Raw genomic sequence first — 13,178 nt, 5'->3', positions numbered from 1 at the left:
GAATTAAACGTGATGAATTTTTTTTCTCTTATTTAATGTTAGCACCACACGAGAAAATAAATCTCATATTAGTCAACTCCAAAAAAAGGTCTATTTTTATATTTCAATATTTATGTGACAATTAGTTTCAGACCATAAAATTTGAAGTATACCTTTAATTTAAGATTATGAAATTAAAAAAAAAAATGTTCTTTTATTTTTTACTATAAAATTATAACGAGAGGATCAAAATTTAATGGGGAAAAGAAATAGTAGTCCTATATATTATATTAGTAAGAGGTAGATCAAATTGTTGTTTTCCGTTAGGCAGTGATGGAGAGTCTGCGCCTCTGCTTCCACAATTTCTTATCCTTCCATCTCTCCATCATTGTTAAAATTTTCCGGTGGTTATTCTCCCCTTTACCTACCATCAAACGCTTCCCTCTCTTCGTCCCTTTCATCGACGCATATATATCCCTCTTATTCCGATTTTCCAACTTATCACCATGCACCCTCGATCTAGACGACCAAACCACCATCCATTTCTGGGCTCCCAATCACCGCCGTTACGACAAACCAAATCTCGTCCTCATCCACGGTTACGGTGGTGATGCCAAATGGCAATTTATGTACCAAGTCAAATCACTGGCTCAATCGTTCAACCTCTACATTCCGGATCTGTTATTCTTCGGTAAATCGTATACGACTCGGAAGGAACGAACGGAGGAGTTTCAGGCGAAATGTGTGGTGCAAGGGTTAAAGGAATTGGGAGTGAGAAATTGTTCGATGTTTGCGATTAGTTATGGGGGATTTGTTGGTTATCGAATGGCGGAGATGAATCCGGAAATGGTGGAGAAAGTAGTGATTTTGAGTAGTGGAGTGGGGTGCTCGAAAGATCAGAAGGAAGAGCAGTTGAAAAAAATTGGAAGAGATCCGGTTGAATTGCTGATACCGGCGAAACCAGAGGATCTGCATGTGCTCGTAAACTTGTCAATTTACAAGTATAATCCTTTCAAGTGGGCCCCTGATTACTTTCTCCAAGAATTCATTGATGTGAGTACCTGGCCTCATCATTCTTCACTAAAATTTATTCGGTTCCACACAATTTAAGAAATTGCCGAAGATTTTTAAACCGCATTTCAAAATATTCAATTCATAAGCAAATTGAAAAGAGTGGAAATAGTAATTAATTGACATTATTGAGTGATATACTACTATTTTAAGATAAATTACGTGCTTCAATGATTGGTTTTGACTTTTGCTACCATACTTCTGGTAATGGAAGTGTATTTTTGTTATTTTGTTGTTGCATGCAAACGAAGATATATATTTATCTGTATTTGATGTTTAAATTAAATAATTTTACTCATCATAATTAAGCTATTAGTATTAATTAAGTTTATGATAATTAATTATGATTGAATAATTGAAATTTATACTCAAGATGTGGGTATATACTTACATGCCTGGAATATTCCTTATTTTTAAAGGACTGTTTTTTTTTAGCACAGAATTTTGTAAGGTGGGTTTAAAATGAAAGAAAATGTTTTCACTAAAAGTGCTTTTCTGAAAATAAGTGATTATTTTGCTTGTTTTTTGGTGTTTGCTAGAGTAATAAGTACTAGTATAAACCCAGGCGGAACCACATGCACCCGTTAATTTTGAAAAAAATAATTGACAGAAATTAAGATATAATTAATAGTGAAAAGCACAAGAATGTCATTGTCCTACTAGTACAAGCTAAATGATTCACCCGTGAGACTGGGTTCAAATCCAGCCAGAGCGCTTATTTCACTGTTTTTATTTTAAATTTATCTTAGAGCTCATGTTTGAGCTAAGGTAATATAGGTGCACCCAAAATTTTCAAATCCTGGATCCGTCTCTGAGTATAAAAGATATTGTTCGAGAGAATTTATATACTCCACATACCTTTATATATATAATTAAGCAAATACTATCCGAGTGGGGTTGGATGGGATGTTGAGAGGTAATGAGTGAAGTACAATTATTAATCATACTTTTTGTACTTCGGAATCATTTTCTTTATTTTCAAGGAATTTACAAACACACTCCGAGTTCACTGATAATTATAACAAATAAAGATTACAGAGATGTAAAAAGTGGCTCTCTTGATGCTCTCCCTGTATTGTTTGAAGATGATAAGTAGGACTTACCTGAAGGAGAAGCAAGAGCTGGTGCACCACTTGCTGTCCAATCATACAGATTGCAGATTGCCCATCCTAAGTCAGGTCAAACTTCTCCCCATATTCTTTAACAAATCAACACATTACAGCAAAAATTTCATGGATGTGAAATCATTCTGTTGACTATATGTATAATCATAAAAATAACTTGCTTGATTTGGTGTACAGGAAACTCTGCTTATTTGGGGTGACAAGGACAGAGTCTTCCCTCTTATGTTCGGCTACCAGTTGCAAAGGTACTTTTAATTCTATTAGTCCCTCTGTATATCCTGATTTATATGACTTACTTTTCTTTTTTAGTGGACTACTAGATTCTTCATACTGAATTTGTATTAACTTGTAGGCATTTGGGGCCAAGAGCAAAGTTGGAAATAATAAAAAACACAGGACATGCAGCAAACATTGAGTCTCCTGATTCTGTCAATGCTTTGATTAAAGCCTTTATCTTGCCGCAAAGCAAAGACTTAAATGGTTGAAACTGATTGACATTGGAATTAATCTTGATACTGCTAGGCTTAGCTGGGGTTCTTGCTCCCTATGTTACATATCTCTATTACGTACGGTACTGTTTGTAAATAATGAAACTATTAATGGGACTTTGAAGTATTACGAAGTCTCCTAGATGATATAAAAACAAGTTAATTTAATGTACGTTTGATGAATATCATCAACCTGAATGCAATCAGCTTAGTTTTTTACTTGCTGCCTCTACAAATACACTTATGAAAACACGTCTAACGTGGTAGTAAGGAAGTACAATTTGACTCAAAATAGTAGCTAAATCTTCCATAATGAGCAGAATGAAATTGGCTGCCCTTTCCACCATAGATCCACACAGCCATCTTTCTCCTCCACCCTCATCTCCCAATTGCTGTCATACTTCCTCAGCAAAGCCCGAGCTCCGTCAATGGCATCTTCACCAAACACCTCTTTTACAAAGCCAACGTTCCTCATTCTTTCACACCATTTCTCCTTTCTTTCATTCATTTCTCCCATGTTCGTCAACGCCTTTGCTGCTTCTCCTTCCATCATCTTCCTTTCTTCGCTCTCCCGCCCTTTGTAGGCCACACTTGTGGAATCCAAAAACCTCCATAAGTACTCCACTCGCCTTGAGAACATTGTCGCAAAGTCCCCACAGCTGTTGCAGCTACACTCTGTGTTGTTCTCGCTGAGAACTAATCCTTTCGGGTCCAAACTCTTCAATATCTTCAACAAATCTGTTCGATCATCCGGGATAGTATGATTCAAGTTATGCAGTCTAAATTGAGCACAGATGACTAAGGTTTCATCAGATGTAGAATTTATGATTTGGGAATTGAGATTTTGAAGAGGAAAATTGTCCAGTCTGTTGATCTGTAGATTAATGTTGATAGCCTTAGCATAGGCTAGCAGTTGCGAGGAAAAATCGTAACCAGGTGGCCCGATCACAAATGGAGTGCCTCTCAATTCTCCGTTTTCTGTTGTGGGTGTAATAACGGTCAGGCGAACCAGTGGTGGCGGTCCACCTGACCGCCTAGTCAATTCTTCAAGAAGAGTTGGCCATTGAAAACCATGAGAAACTCCAATATCAAGGATATGAAGGTTCTTTAGCCGATCCTGTTCTCCAATTATTTGGAGAACAGATGAATTCGCAATGTTATTGGGGATTCGGAACCAGGGACTAATGTCGATGAAATTGATCAACGAGTCCCTGAAGAATTTATGATTCGCAGAAGAGAAATTAGTAACTCCAATAGTTCCAGAGGATGCTGATGATGAGCCAGGGGAAGACAAATGATGTGTCAAGGCGCGGAGTCCATGAGCAGCTAGCCTGTGGTTGGCGTCACCTGTGAACGACGCCAACTCATGGAGAACGTACAGCAGATGTTGCACGCGGTTCATGTTACCGACAGTGATTGCAGCAGCACAAGGGTTGAGCAAATGTTCTGCCCATCTTCCTTCTTTGTTGTTACTGTTATTTCCGGTTGATTTTGTTGTTACTCTCTTTGGTCTTCTTACTTGCACTCCTCCTTGATCACCTATAGTATGAGCATTTTCTGCCTCATTAATCTGACGGTTATGATTTTTCTTTGACGTCTTAGGATTTTGATCAGATATTTTCCTTTTCTTAGACAGATCCACCGGCTGTGGCTGATCCAAAATGATGGGCTCCAAAGGGATATTGCTAATAGCTGTGTTGACTGGGGAGCTAATGTTGAATGAGTTACAAGTATTGTCGATGATGATGTTGTGATTAACGATCTGATCATCTTGATCGGGAACCCACCATGAGTCCGCGTAGAAATTTAAATCATCGGTGTAACTGTAAGGTTCATCGAGGAAGGATGGAACATCGGATAAAGTACTAGCTAACCACTCTGATATGGGGTCGGAGTTGGAATTAGGCTCAGGTTCTTCAATGGTCATTGTATCACAAAAATTGTGATGAGAAAGGATGTTTTGGTGTTTGGTCATTGACTATGCAAATAGAGAAGAGTTTATGATGTGAATTTGTTGTGTGGAATTGAAATAAGTGATGTAAAACAAATGGTAACAATAATTTTTTCTTGAGGAACAAGACAGGATGGGGCATTTTTAAGAGGCAAAATTGCTGTTATTTTGGAAGTTATGCTGTTCTATTCTGATATTATTTGTTTAATTTAAGCTGGTAATCTTGTCTCTGATTCGTGCTGTTATTTGACTTATTTTCTGGCGTGTCACGATTGTTCACAGTGTTATCAACAACACAGTTGGAGGCATTAAACTATTACTCCCTCCGTCTAAATTTTTTTTTTTTCTGAAGTTCAAGACGAAATTAATAAAAAAGAATTCCATTTAATTTATCTTTAGTTGTAGTTGTTTTGAAGGCTACAAATACTGACACACAGAAGGCTTCTAATTAAATAAAAAACACGACAAGTATTTTGAGACGGAGAGAGTATTGTTTATCTAAGTTTCCTGGATAGTGACAGGTTTTTGTGTTTGAAATTGCAGGGGACGGCAATCTCTTCATCACCGTGATTAATTTAATGGTGTTTTTGTTTGATATTGCTTTCTCCTAGGCTATTGGCTGATGCACTTTTGGCATCTTTCCCCAAATCAACAATTGACCTCTAAACAACTCATAATACTACTCGTCTTTTCCAGGAGAAAACTAATTGTTTATTTAATCTACCAAAGATGCTATTATTAACACACCATTTTCAATCTTTATTGCAATTTCTTTACAAAATCAAAATCAACAAAAGTTCTCGTTTCGAGATTATATGTAACTGCGTTAAGATATTCTTGTTTTCCCAGTGCTAAATAAGTTGTGAAATTAGTCATTCTCGACGAATAGCGTGTTTATGTCTAACTTGGCAAATGAAAGGTTTTAATAATTAAAAGTTAAAATGAGAACAAGTTTGCGATAAATATGTGTATGCAATTAAATTGTAGATATATATTCATTTGATATAAACAAACAATTTTTAAGATGCGACACATAGTTTGGACAAAAAAAGAAGAAGAGATAAACATAGTCAGTCGCATAGAGCTTTCTCAGTGCATTTGTAGTACCAACATCCTTTTTTCACCTATTTCGACCAAGTTATAGCTGGCCCATTTTGTTTGTGGATCAATAGGTGTTTTTTTTTTACTTGATAAGATTATTCCTTTCTTCACAAATGGACGTCTGCTTTCGAGCCCGCTTACTGATTGTCATTGCTCAATCACTTTCTTTTCCACTAAACGATTGCTTTTAGTTGAACCAAAGAAAGGTGTTGTTACTGAAGTATTTGATTGAGGTTGATCATGGTTGTTTTATTAAAGAAGAAGATAAAGGTAACAAAACATATATGAAAAATCATTTTTTGCCAGTTTTTTTTAAAATCTAAACTATATATTAAGTATTTTTATTTTTTATTTGAACTATTAGACACGTCTCGAAATTAATGAGTTAGTGTCCGTTTGGATGGACTTTTAAGTTGGTCAAGCTAATTTAAAAGACAGTTTTTGATTTGTGAGAGTGTTTGACAATTATAAAAACTACTTAAAATAAGTCAAAAGTTAAAAGTAAGGTGACCCTACTTCTTTTTTTTAACTTAAAAGTCATTCTTCTTTGACCAAGTATATTACTTTTTTACCCTTAATTCTTTTAAACAATTTCCAAATTCTTTCAATTCAAATTATATATTTTTTAAATTTAAAATTAACTTAAATATTAAGTTATTGAAACTGAATTAAAATATAAATTAATTTTGTTTTAATTATTCTTAGAAATAAAAACCTTAGATTAATCAAATTTTTTATTATGTTAACAATTTTAAGGGTATTTCAGACATTTTGATAAAAAAAAGTTTTTAACAACACTTATTTGGCAAACACATTAACAATTTTTTTTCAATTGCAATACTTTTATCCAAACACATTACTACTTATTTTTAAAATAACTTTCAACACTTTAAAAAGTTGCTTTTTTAAGTCAATCCAAATGGGCTCTTAGTTGTTATATGGACGAAAGTTTATATGCAAATTATGTTGTCACACATTTTTTGGCGATATGTATTCATACACTTGGTGTAGTCATTCGCAGGGGCGGAGGCAGCATATAATGAGGGGGTTCAACCCCTCGACGAAAAATATTACTATTTATACATGGTTAAATTATTTTTAGGTATGTATAATAGATGTCGAACCCCTTTCACTAGTTTGTGTGTTTACTTCTCAGATTTTAAACTCCCTTATTAAATTTTTTGGCTCCGCCAGGAAAAGATAAACCCAAGCAAAAAGTGATAATTTTCTTTATCTCATTAAAGAAATCAGTATTGTCATTAGCGGCTAAACCTTAATTACTGTTATATAAATTTGGGATCTTACTCGTTCTAACCATCCTTACAAATAAACTCATAATTTGTAATGTTTGAATTCCACTTGTCTCATGTAATCATGCGCAGTATGATATGACATATAGTCATACTCAGGAAAAATAATGTTGTTCATTTCCAAACAAACAGAACTTTAAAGAAACAAAACAACCTTAGAGAAAAAAATACAATTTGTCAACAAGAAGAAGACAAGGAAAATACCCAAAAACAGAATGAAAAAAAGAAAGATTAACAGCTAACACAATGCAATTGTTGCTTAATTAGTGCCTCCAAGCACACCCTTAAGTTTCTTAATTGTTGCTTCATCAAGGAATGTTGTTGCCCCAACCAACTTAGTTGGCAAATCATTAGCAAATAATGCAAAATCAGTAATCTGAAGTCCAGGATTAGAGCTGCTAAAAAATACATAACCCACAGAAGTATATCCAGCATCACTCACTTGAAAATGCAATAATCCTTGTGGAAAAACCATTAAATCACCTTTTTTAAGTGTTTTTAAATAAACAGAATTTGCTGATGAAACAAATCCAGCAGTAATTGATCCTTGCACCACAAGTAAAATTTCAGAAGCACCAGGGTGAGTGTGAAATGGGATCACGCCACCTGCGGCCAAATCTAAACGGGCCGCAGAAATCCCAAGCCCATTAACACCTGGAAATTGGGCCGCAAATGCTGGGGTGACTGCGGCCTTGATAATGCTTGCTGTGTTTCCAGCAGCACTAAGCCCAGAAAACACGAAATCGTCAACTGTTACATTTGTAACACTTTTGCAAGAATAGCCAGAAGGTGATTCGGGTGCTTTTAGGTCTGCCACGCAGAAATCTTGAACAGCGGCATCGCTGCTCAAGATTAAGATAGCCAAGAGAAAGAGGAATTTAAACATTTTTAAAAAAATAATAATAATCTTGGCTAGGATTAGTAAAAATTTGTTATGTGAAGTTTGTGAGCAAGGAAGGTTAGTTTGTATGTGTGTATATATAGAGAGGGAAATGAGTGAGAATTTTGGATATTGAAGTGCAAAAAGGGTAAATTAAATGCCACTTGAATTTCTAAAGGGAATAGTAACCACAAGTTGTGTGATAGGGCTATCGTGAGTGTGTTTTGTCATCTCCTTGGAAATTACGTTCACTAGCCACTTTTTGTTCCTATTTTTTAAAAATAATTAATGTTATCGTAAAGGTATGACATACGGACCTAACTTAATCTCCAGAATTTAGCTCTTGAGAGCAAGATTGTCCGAATTCAAATAAGTAAACCACCAGTTTATTCCCTAATTAATGTAGGACTGTAATCCACTCTAACAAGCTTATTAGGAAATTCACTATGCGCTACTCACATTAATAGAATATTATAGCAATCTAACTTTTATTTGTGTTTGTGTGTCTTCAAACTATCTTTAATTGGTAAAACTTCTCGAAATTATGGGCAAAGTCAGTCCCCAAATACAACTATGTGATATTGTTCGTTTTTTGTTAAACCAACGCAGCTTTTCAAAAAACATTACGGTATTAAGAGTAGCCCTAGACCTTATACGTAGTTTTTTCTTCTTCTTTTTTTTCAGCTATCACTACAGCACAACAAAACATTTTCAGTTGAAGAAATTGACAAAATAGGGAAAAAGAATAGAAACAAGGAGTATCTTTTTGGTGTTATATACATTATTAGATTATTAAGAGGTGATGTGATTTTGGGATATTTTGATTTTCAATTTGATAGGTCCGACCTCAATCATCGAAAAATCATTTCAAAGAGTAATGATCGCTTAGTGCATTGTTTTATCATGGCAAGATGTTTCTCTTCTATATTTTTCTCACAATACAAATGATATACAAAGTTCAATGGGGGCATCATATGGCCTTTCTTTAGGCCACTTTTCTAATTCTAAAATTAATTCTAACGGGGTTTAGTTTCGCCCTTGAAAATTGTTATTTTTTTTTATGTAAATAAATTTAACCAAGTGAACTAATAGAGACATATATAATTTAAATAAAAAACTCAACAAAGGCGAGTATTCTTGAGCTGAATGTCAATCAAAAATAACATTCACCATCCTCTTTTGTGGAACACACCGAGTATGTTATTGTTGTAAAAAAAAAGAGGCAAGTATTGCAAATGCCCAAAATGTGAGGGAGTTGATTTATTGAAAGTGGTCCTAATTTAGGGCACATGGTGGGAAAAAGTAAGGAAAAGGAGAAGTCTATAAGAAGACATATGCTGACAGCTCGAATCCAGAAAGGCATCAAAGAGATAGTTGTAAGATATATGTATGCATAATAATGCAATATTGTAACTTCCTTATTAACTAGAAAAGGAATTATGTGGACAATAGCAATTGTCTTTCCACTAAAGAATATTGATCACCATTGAAGTCATATACACAAGAGGACAAACTAATTAGGAGAAAATTTTAGCATTGATTGACGTGTGATATGGTGCAATGCTACCTTGTATCCAGGGCGGAGTTGGAAATTTGAGTTTAAGGATTTTTTAAACACAAAAACTATTGAATTATGTCGATCTATTAACAGAACTGTAGCACATAATATGTTGTGCTGTTATTCAAATTATTTATGTAGCACATAATCCTCAACCATCTTTTAGGACCGTTTTCTTGTTGGTTAGCTACGAAGATAATTGTTCATGAATTGAAAATAACATGTTTGATAGTCATTTAGTACATCGCTTTGTATAAAATTTACATACTAGGTACGGCCTTTGATTATCATTTTACAATCCCACATAATTAAAATATCTATAAGTATGAATCAATTGACGTTCGTATTATTTTACAAATGGTACATAGAAGATGCGAAATAACTAGTAAAATGCAAAATTTCTTAAATAACTAATATCTACCTAAATCTAATAAGAATTCTGTGGAATAGTGTTCTCAACAAACATTGACCCTCTTCCAAAAGTTATATCCTAGGAAGTGTGCAAGGAAAGACAAATGGGATAATTGCAAGTTACAAATAAAAAATATTTTGATTTTTGCGCACAAATGTACAAATGTAATAGGAGTATCTAATAATAATAATAAATGGTGCACCTTCTGAAAAGCCACAACAGATTTGATTTTTGTTTTCGTCCAACATAAAAATATGTTCAAATGTGGTTTGGGCTAATAACATATTACTGGATCAATGGCGCTAAAAGCCTAAAAATAGCTTGTGGATTTCGACAGTATAGGTAAGGCAAACCAAACATAATAACTTAAGGCACAATTGCACAGATAGCCAATTTTATGACACCTATTTAAAGCAAAACGTACAACCACAAAATACTCACCGATAGAGTGTACACAAGCCTTACTATTACCTCGTGGAGGTACATAAGCTATTTCCAATCAGTGGATGTACTTCATATCCAATGAGTAATACTTAAGAGTCTCGTGTGTATGAGAGAGAAGAAGAGCAGCAGTGCTTCTATCTAAAGTTTGTCAATACTCGCTGCTATTAGTTAAATGATTTGAAAAAATTGGATATAGCTTAAATAGCATGTGGGAATCTGGTTATCAGATGCAATTCCTACCTAAATTAAAGACAAATTGAGCTACAAGACTACCTGCCAAAGTACAACCTTTTTGTTGAAACTCAATAGACCACCAAGATATAGATGGAATAATAGAAAAAGCCATTCGTATAATGTCCGTATTTCGGGGTAGCGTTTAATTTTTATTCTTCAAATTTGTTATTTTTAATTTTTGCCATTCAACACTTTCAAGTATAAAAAAAAAAAGAATGACCCAAATATCCTGACATTGAAAAAACAAAAAACAAAATCGCAAGACATGTTTTCATTTTCATATTATAATATAATACAAGTGATGTTACTTGTTTCTACACAACATGAGTTGAAAGAGGCATAAGTTCAATTATAGAACCCACAATAAGAATTATAAACTTTATCCTACAGAATTTATGTCAGACAAGGGCAAGTTCTCTAAATTAGAAAAAATACAACTCATCGAAGATAACTTCATTCCTACAAAGTTTGTGCCGGACAAGGCAAAAGTTCTCTAAACTTATCCCTTGTGACATTAGGTCAAGAAAATTGTAAGACCACTAAAACACATGCCACAATGCACAAAGGAAAAAAGCATTGACACTTCCTCACATTATTACAAAAAGAAACATAATTCAGAATAGATAATAAAGATAACTTGTATTTAGTGATGTTTATAACTGTTCAAGTCAGATACATTCTCTATATATATATAACCAAGTAATTCTGCCTGACAATATTATAGTTATAAATAACTGGTTTTCTTGGTGTTCAATCTCTATGGTACAAATCATCATTGCAGCTCGACAATGAAAAGTCATGCCTCTAACAACAAGTATCCTTGCCTCCCTACAAGCTACAAGGTCCACACCTTACCAAACAGAAAATAGGTAAATCTTTAATGTCCTCCAAAACAAATCCAGGCCACTTCCGTACAAATGATAAATGAGGCAACTTGTCATCTTAAAACTTTCCTTTATCACCTACAATATCAAAGATTAATAGTCAAGAATCCCCATTTTGTAGACACACACTACTGTAATCAAGAAATATTACTTACTAACAAATCCAATTTAAGTTAGTTGGAGCTAATGTCAAACTAAGTTCTACTACAAATTACACACCCCTCATTCATGGAAGCAAGCATCACGTTCTTCTGAAGTTAAAAGAGGATAACTTATGTTCCAGACTCCACATCTTAATCCATTTCTCCAATACCTTTTTCTCCCGGAGTGTTCATCTTCTCACATACCTTTAACTAGTTAGTTGCAGTAAACAGATTAAGAATTCGACAATGATCCTTTGAAATTTCAGTAAACTGGTAAACATACTACTCTATTATTTAGATGTCCAACAAAACTTTATAAGTGAGGTTTCTAAAACAAATCCACCATCTTTATTCTCTTGTAAACAAAACTTTTATTTTTGCAATATAATTATTCTAAGTTATGCTACAAAGGTAAACAACAAGCAACCAAAATATGACCCTGGTTGAGATATGAGCAATCAAGTATAAAAGAAGACTCTCCTTCACATACGCAGATTCATCTATATTTCTCAAAGTAGTGCTAGTTCAGACCTAGATAGGCAGTAAAAAGAAGGGCAATGGCAAATGAATATTAAAAATCACAGTGGATTTTGCAAGATGCTTTGTGCACCGGGCTGCCCCTTTTACAGTAGATTTTGCGAAATTGCAGAACACAAGCCTTTGTGTACTACATTCTACCCTCCCCAGACCTCACTTGTGAGATTTCACTGGATATGTTGTTGTTGTTGCAGAACACAAGCCTCATGACAATATATAGAGAAATATTCCACAAAAAGGAAGCAATGATGCACAGCACATGTAACTTTGAAGCATATCTATATTCAATAACTTTAGATCACTCGTGGAGTCAATCATTACTTTAGGCCCTCGTTAAACGAAAACTTCACCCAAAGCAACAGCTTTAATACAAGGAGGTAAACTACCAAATAATGGCACAGAATAGAAAACATCAATTAGCCGTAGATCATTCACAGAATCATAAGGAAAACTGTAATATTCACAATAAAATGTCAGAAGGAAAATGGACAAAATCACCCCAAAAGGAAAATTGCTAATAATGCCAATCAAGAATTACCAATTTACAAGAGCAAAAACAGAAATGTCGACACCAATCTTCTGCTGAATCCTTAATTTTTGTAATCCATGGAGTGCCATATTCGTTGCCAAATCCGCTGTTCAAAGAATCTCAATCTGTATAACTCTAGCTATATAAAAACATGCTCCACCAGCTATTAATAATTAGTCAAAGAAATTGAAGTAACAACAGATTCATCAAATGGAAATGTGTCTTCAAAATCCAGAATGCGCTTTCAACAATTGCCTTCTCTTGATTATTAAAAACGCCACCACACAGATCTGCAAGATGACGGCAATACCCACAAACATTAACCCAAGTCTCTTCCCCCAATTTAGCTTCGTTTCCTTTTGTGGTGGGCTTAATTTAACATTAGACTTATGGTGGTCTTGAGGGTGGTGTGAATGTTCCTTTTCTGAGGATTTAACCTTGGGAGGAGGTGGCGGAGGGGCTCTTTGATTGGGTGGAGGAGGGGGAGGAGCCAATGGTGAAGGTGGGGGAGGGGGAGGCGGAGGCGGAGGTGG

At 34.6% G+C, this 13,178-nt stretch overlaps 3 protein-coding genes and 1 long non-coding RNA gene across 4 annotated transcripts; 1 reads left to right on the top strand and 3 right to left on the bottom strand.

Annotated features, from left to right (window-relative positions):
• Nucleotides 1-228: 228 nt before the first annotated feature.
• On the top strand, nt 229-2,854 carry LOC102595617 (2-hydroxy-6-oxononadienedioate/2-hydroxy-6-oxononatrienedioate hydrolase). Its single transcript, XM_006342855.2, has 4 exons — nt 229-1,032; nt 2,136-2,228; nt 2,352-2,419; nt 2,527-2,854. The coding sequence occupies exons 1-4, from the start codon at nt 313-315 to the stop codon at nt 2,657-2,659; spliced, it is 1,014 nt and encodes a 337-aa protein (XP_006342917.1). The 5' UTR covers nt 229-312; the 3' UTR covers nt 2,660-2,854.
• LOC102595288 (nodulation-signaling pathway 1 protein-like) lies at nt 2,788-4,833 on the bottom strand. The gene has a single exon (XM_006342854.2). The coding sequence runs from the start codon at nt 4,635-4,637 to the stop codon at nt 2,961-2,963; it is 1,677 nt and encodes a 558-aa protein (XP_006342916.1). The 5' UTR covers nt 4,638-4,833; the 3' UTR covers nt 2,788-2,960.
• Nucleotides 4,834-7,119: 2,286 nt separating this feature from the next.
• Nucleotides 7,120-8,030, bottom strand: LOC102594953 (auxin-binding protein ABP19a-like). Its single transcript, XM_006342853.2, has one exon. The coding sequence runs from the start codon at nt 7,908-7,910 to the stop codon at nt 7,284-7,286; it is 627 nt and encodes a 208-aa protein (XP_006342915.1). The 5' UTR covers nt 7,911-8,030; the 3' UTR covers nt 7,120-7,283.
• Nucleotides 8,031-11,165: 3,135 nt separating this feature from the next.
• LOC102594737 (uncharacterized) lies at nt 11,166-13,178 on the bottom strand. The gene is made up of 2 exons (XR_366960.1): nt 12,655-13,178; nt 11,166-11,514 (listed from the first exon to the last, which is right to left on the bottom strand). It is a non-coding gene; the product is annotated as an uncharacterized lncRNA (long non-coding RNA).

The sequence above is a fragment of the Solanum tuberosum genome, unplaced genomic scaffold (assembly GCF_000226075.1).
Source record: "Solanum tuberosum cultivar DM 1-3 516 R44 unplaced genomic scaffold, SolTub_3.0 scf00040, whole genome shotgun sequence".
Taxonomy (NCBI): Eukaryota; Viridiplantae; Streptophyta; class Magnoliopsida; order Solanales; family Solanaceae; genus Solanum; species Solanum tuberosum.
This window is presented reverse-complemented; position numbering and strand designations above follow the sequence as displayed.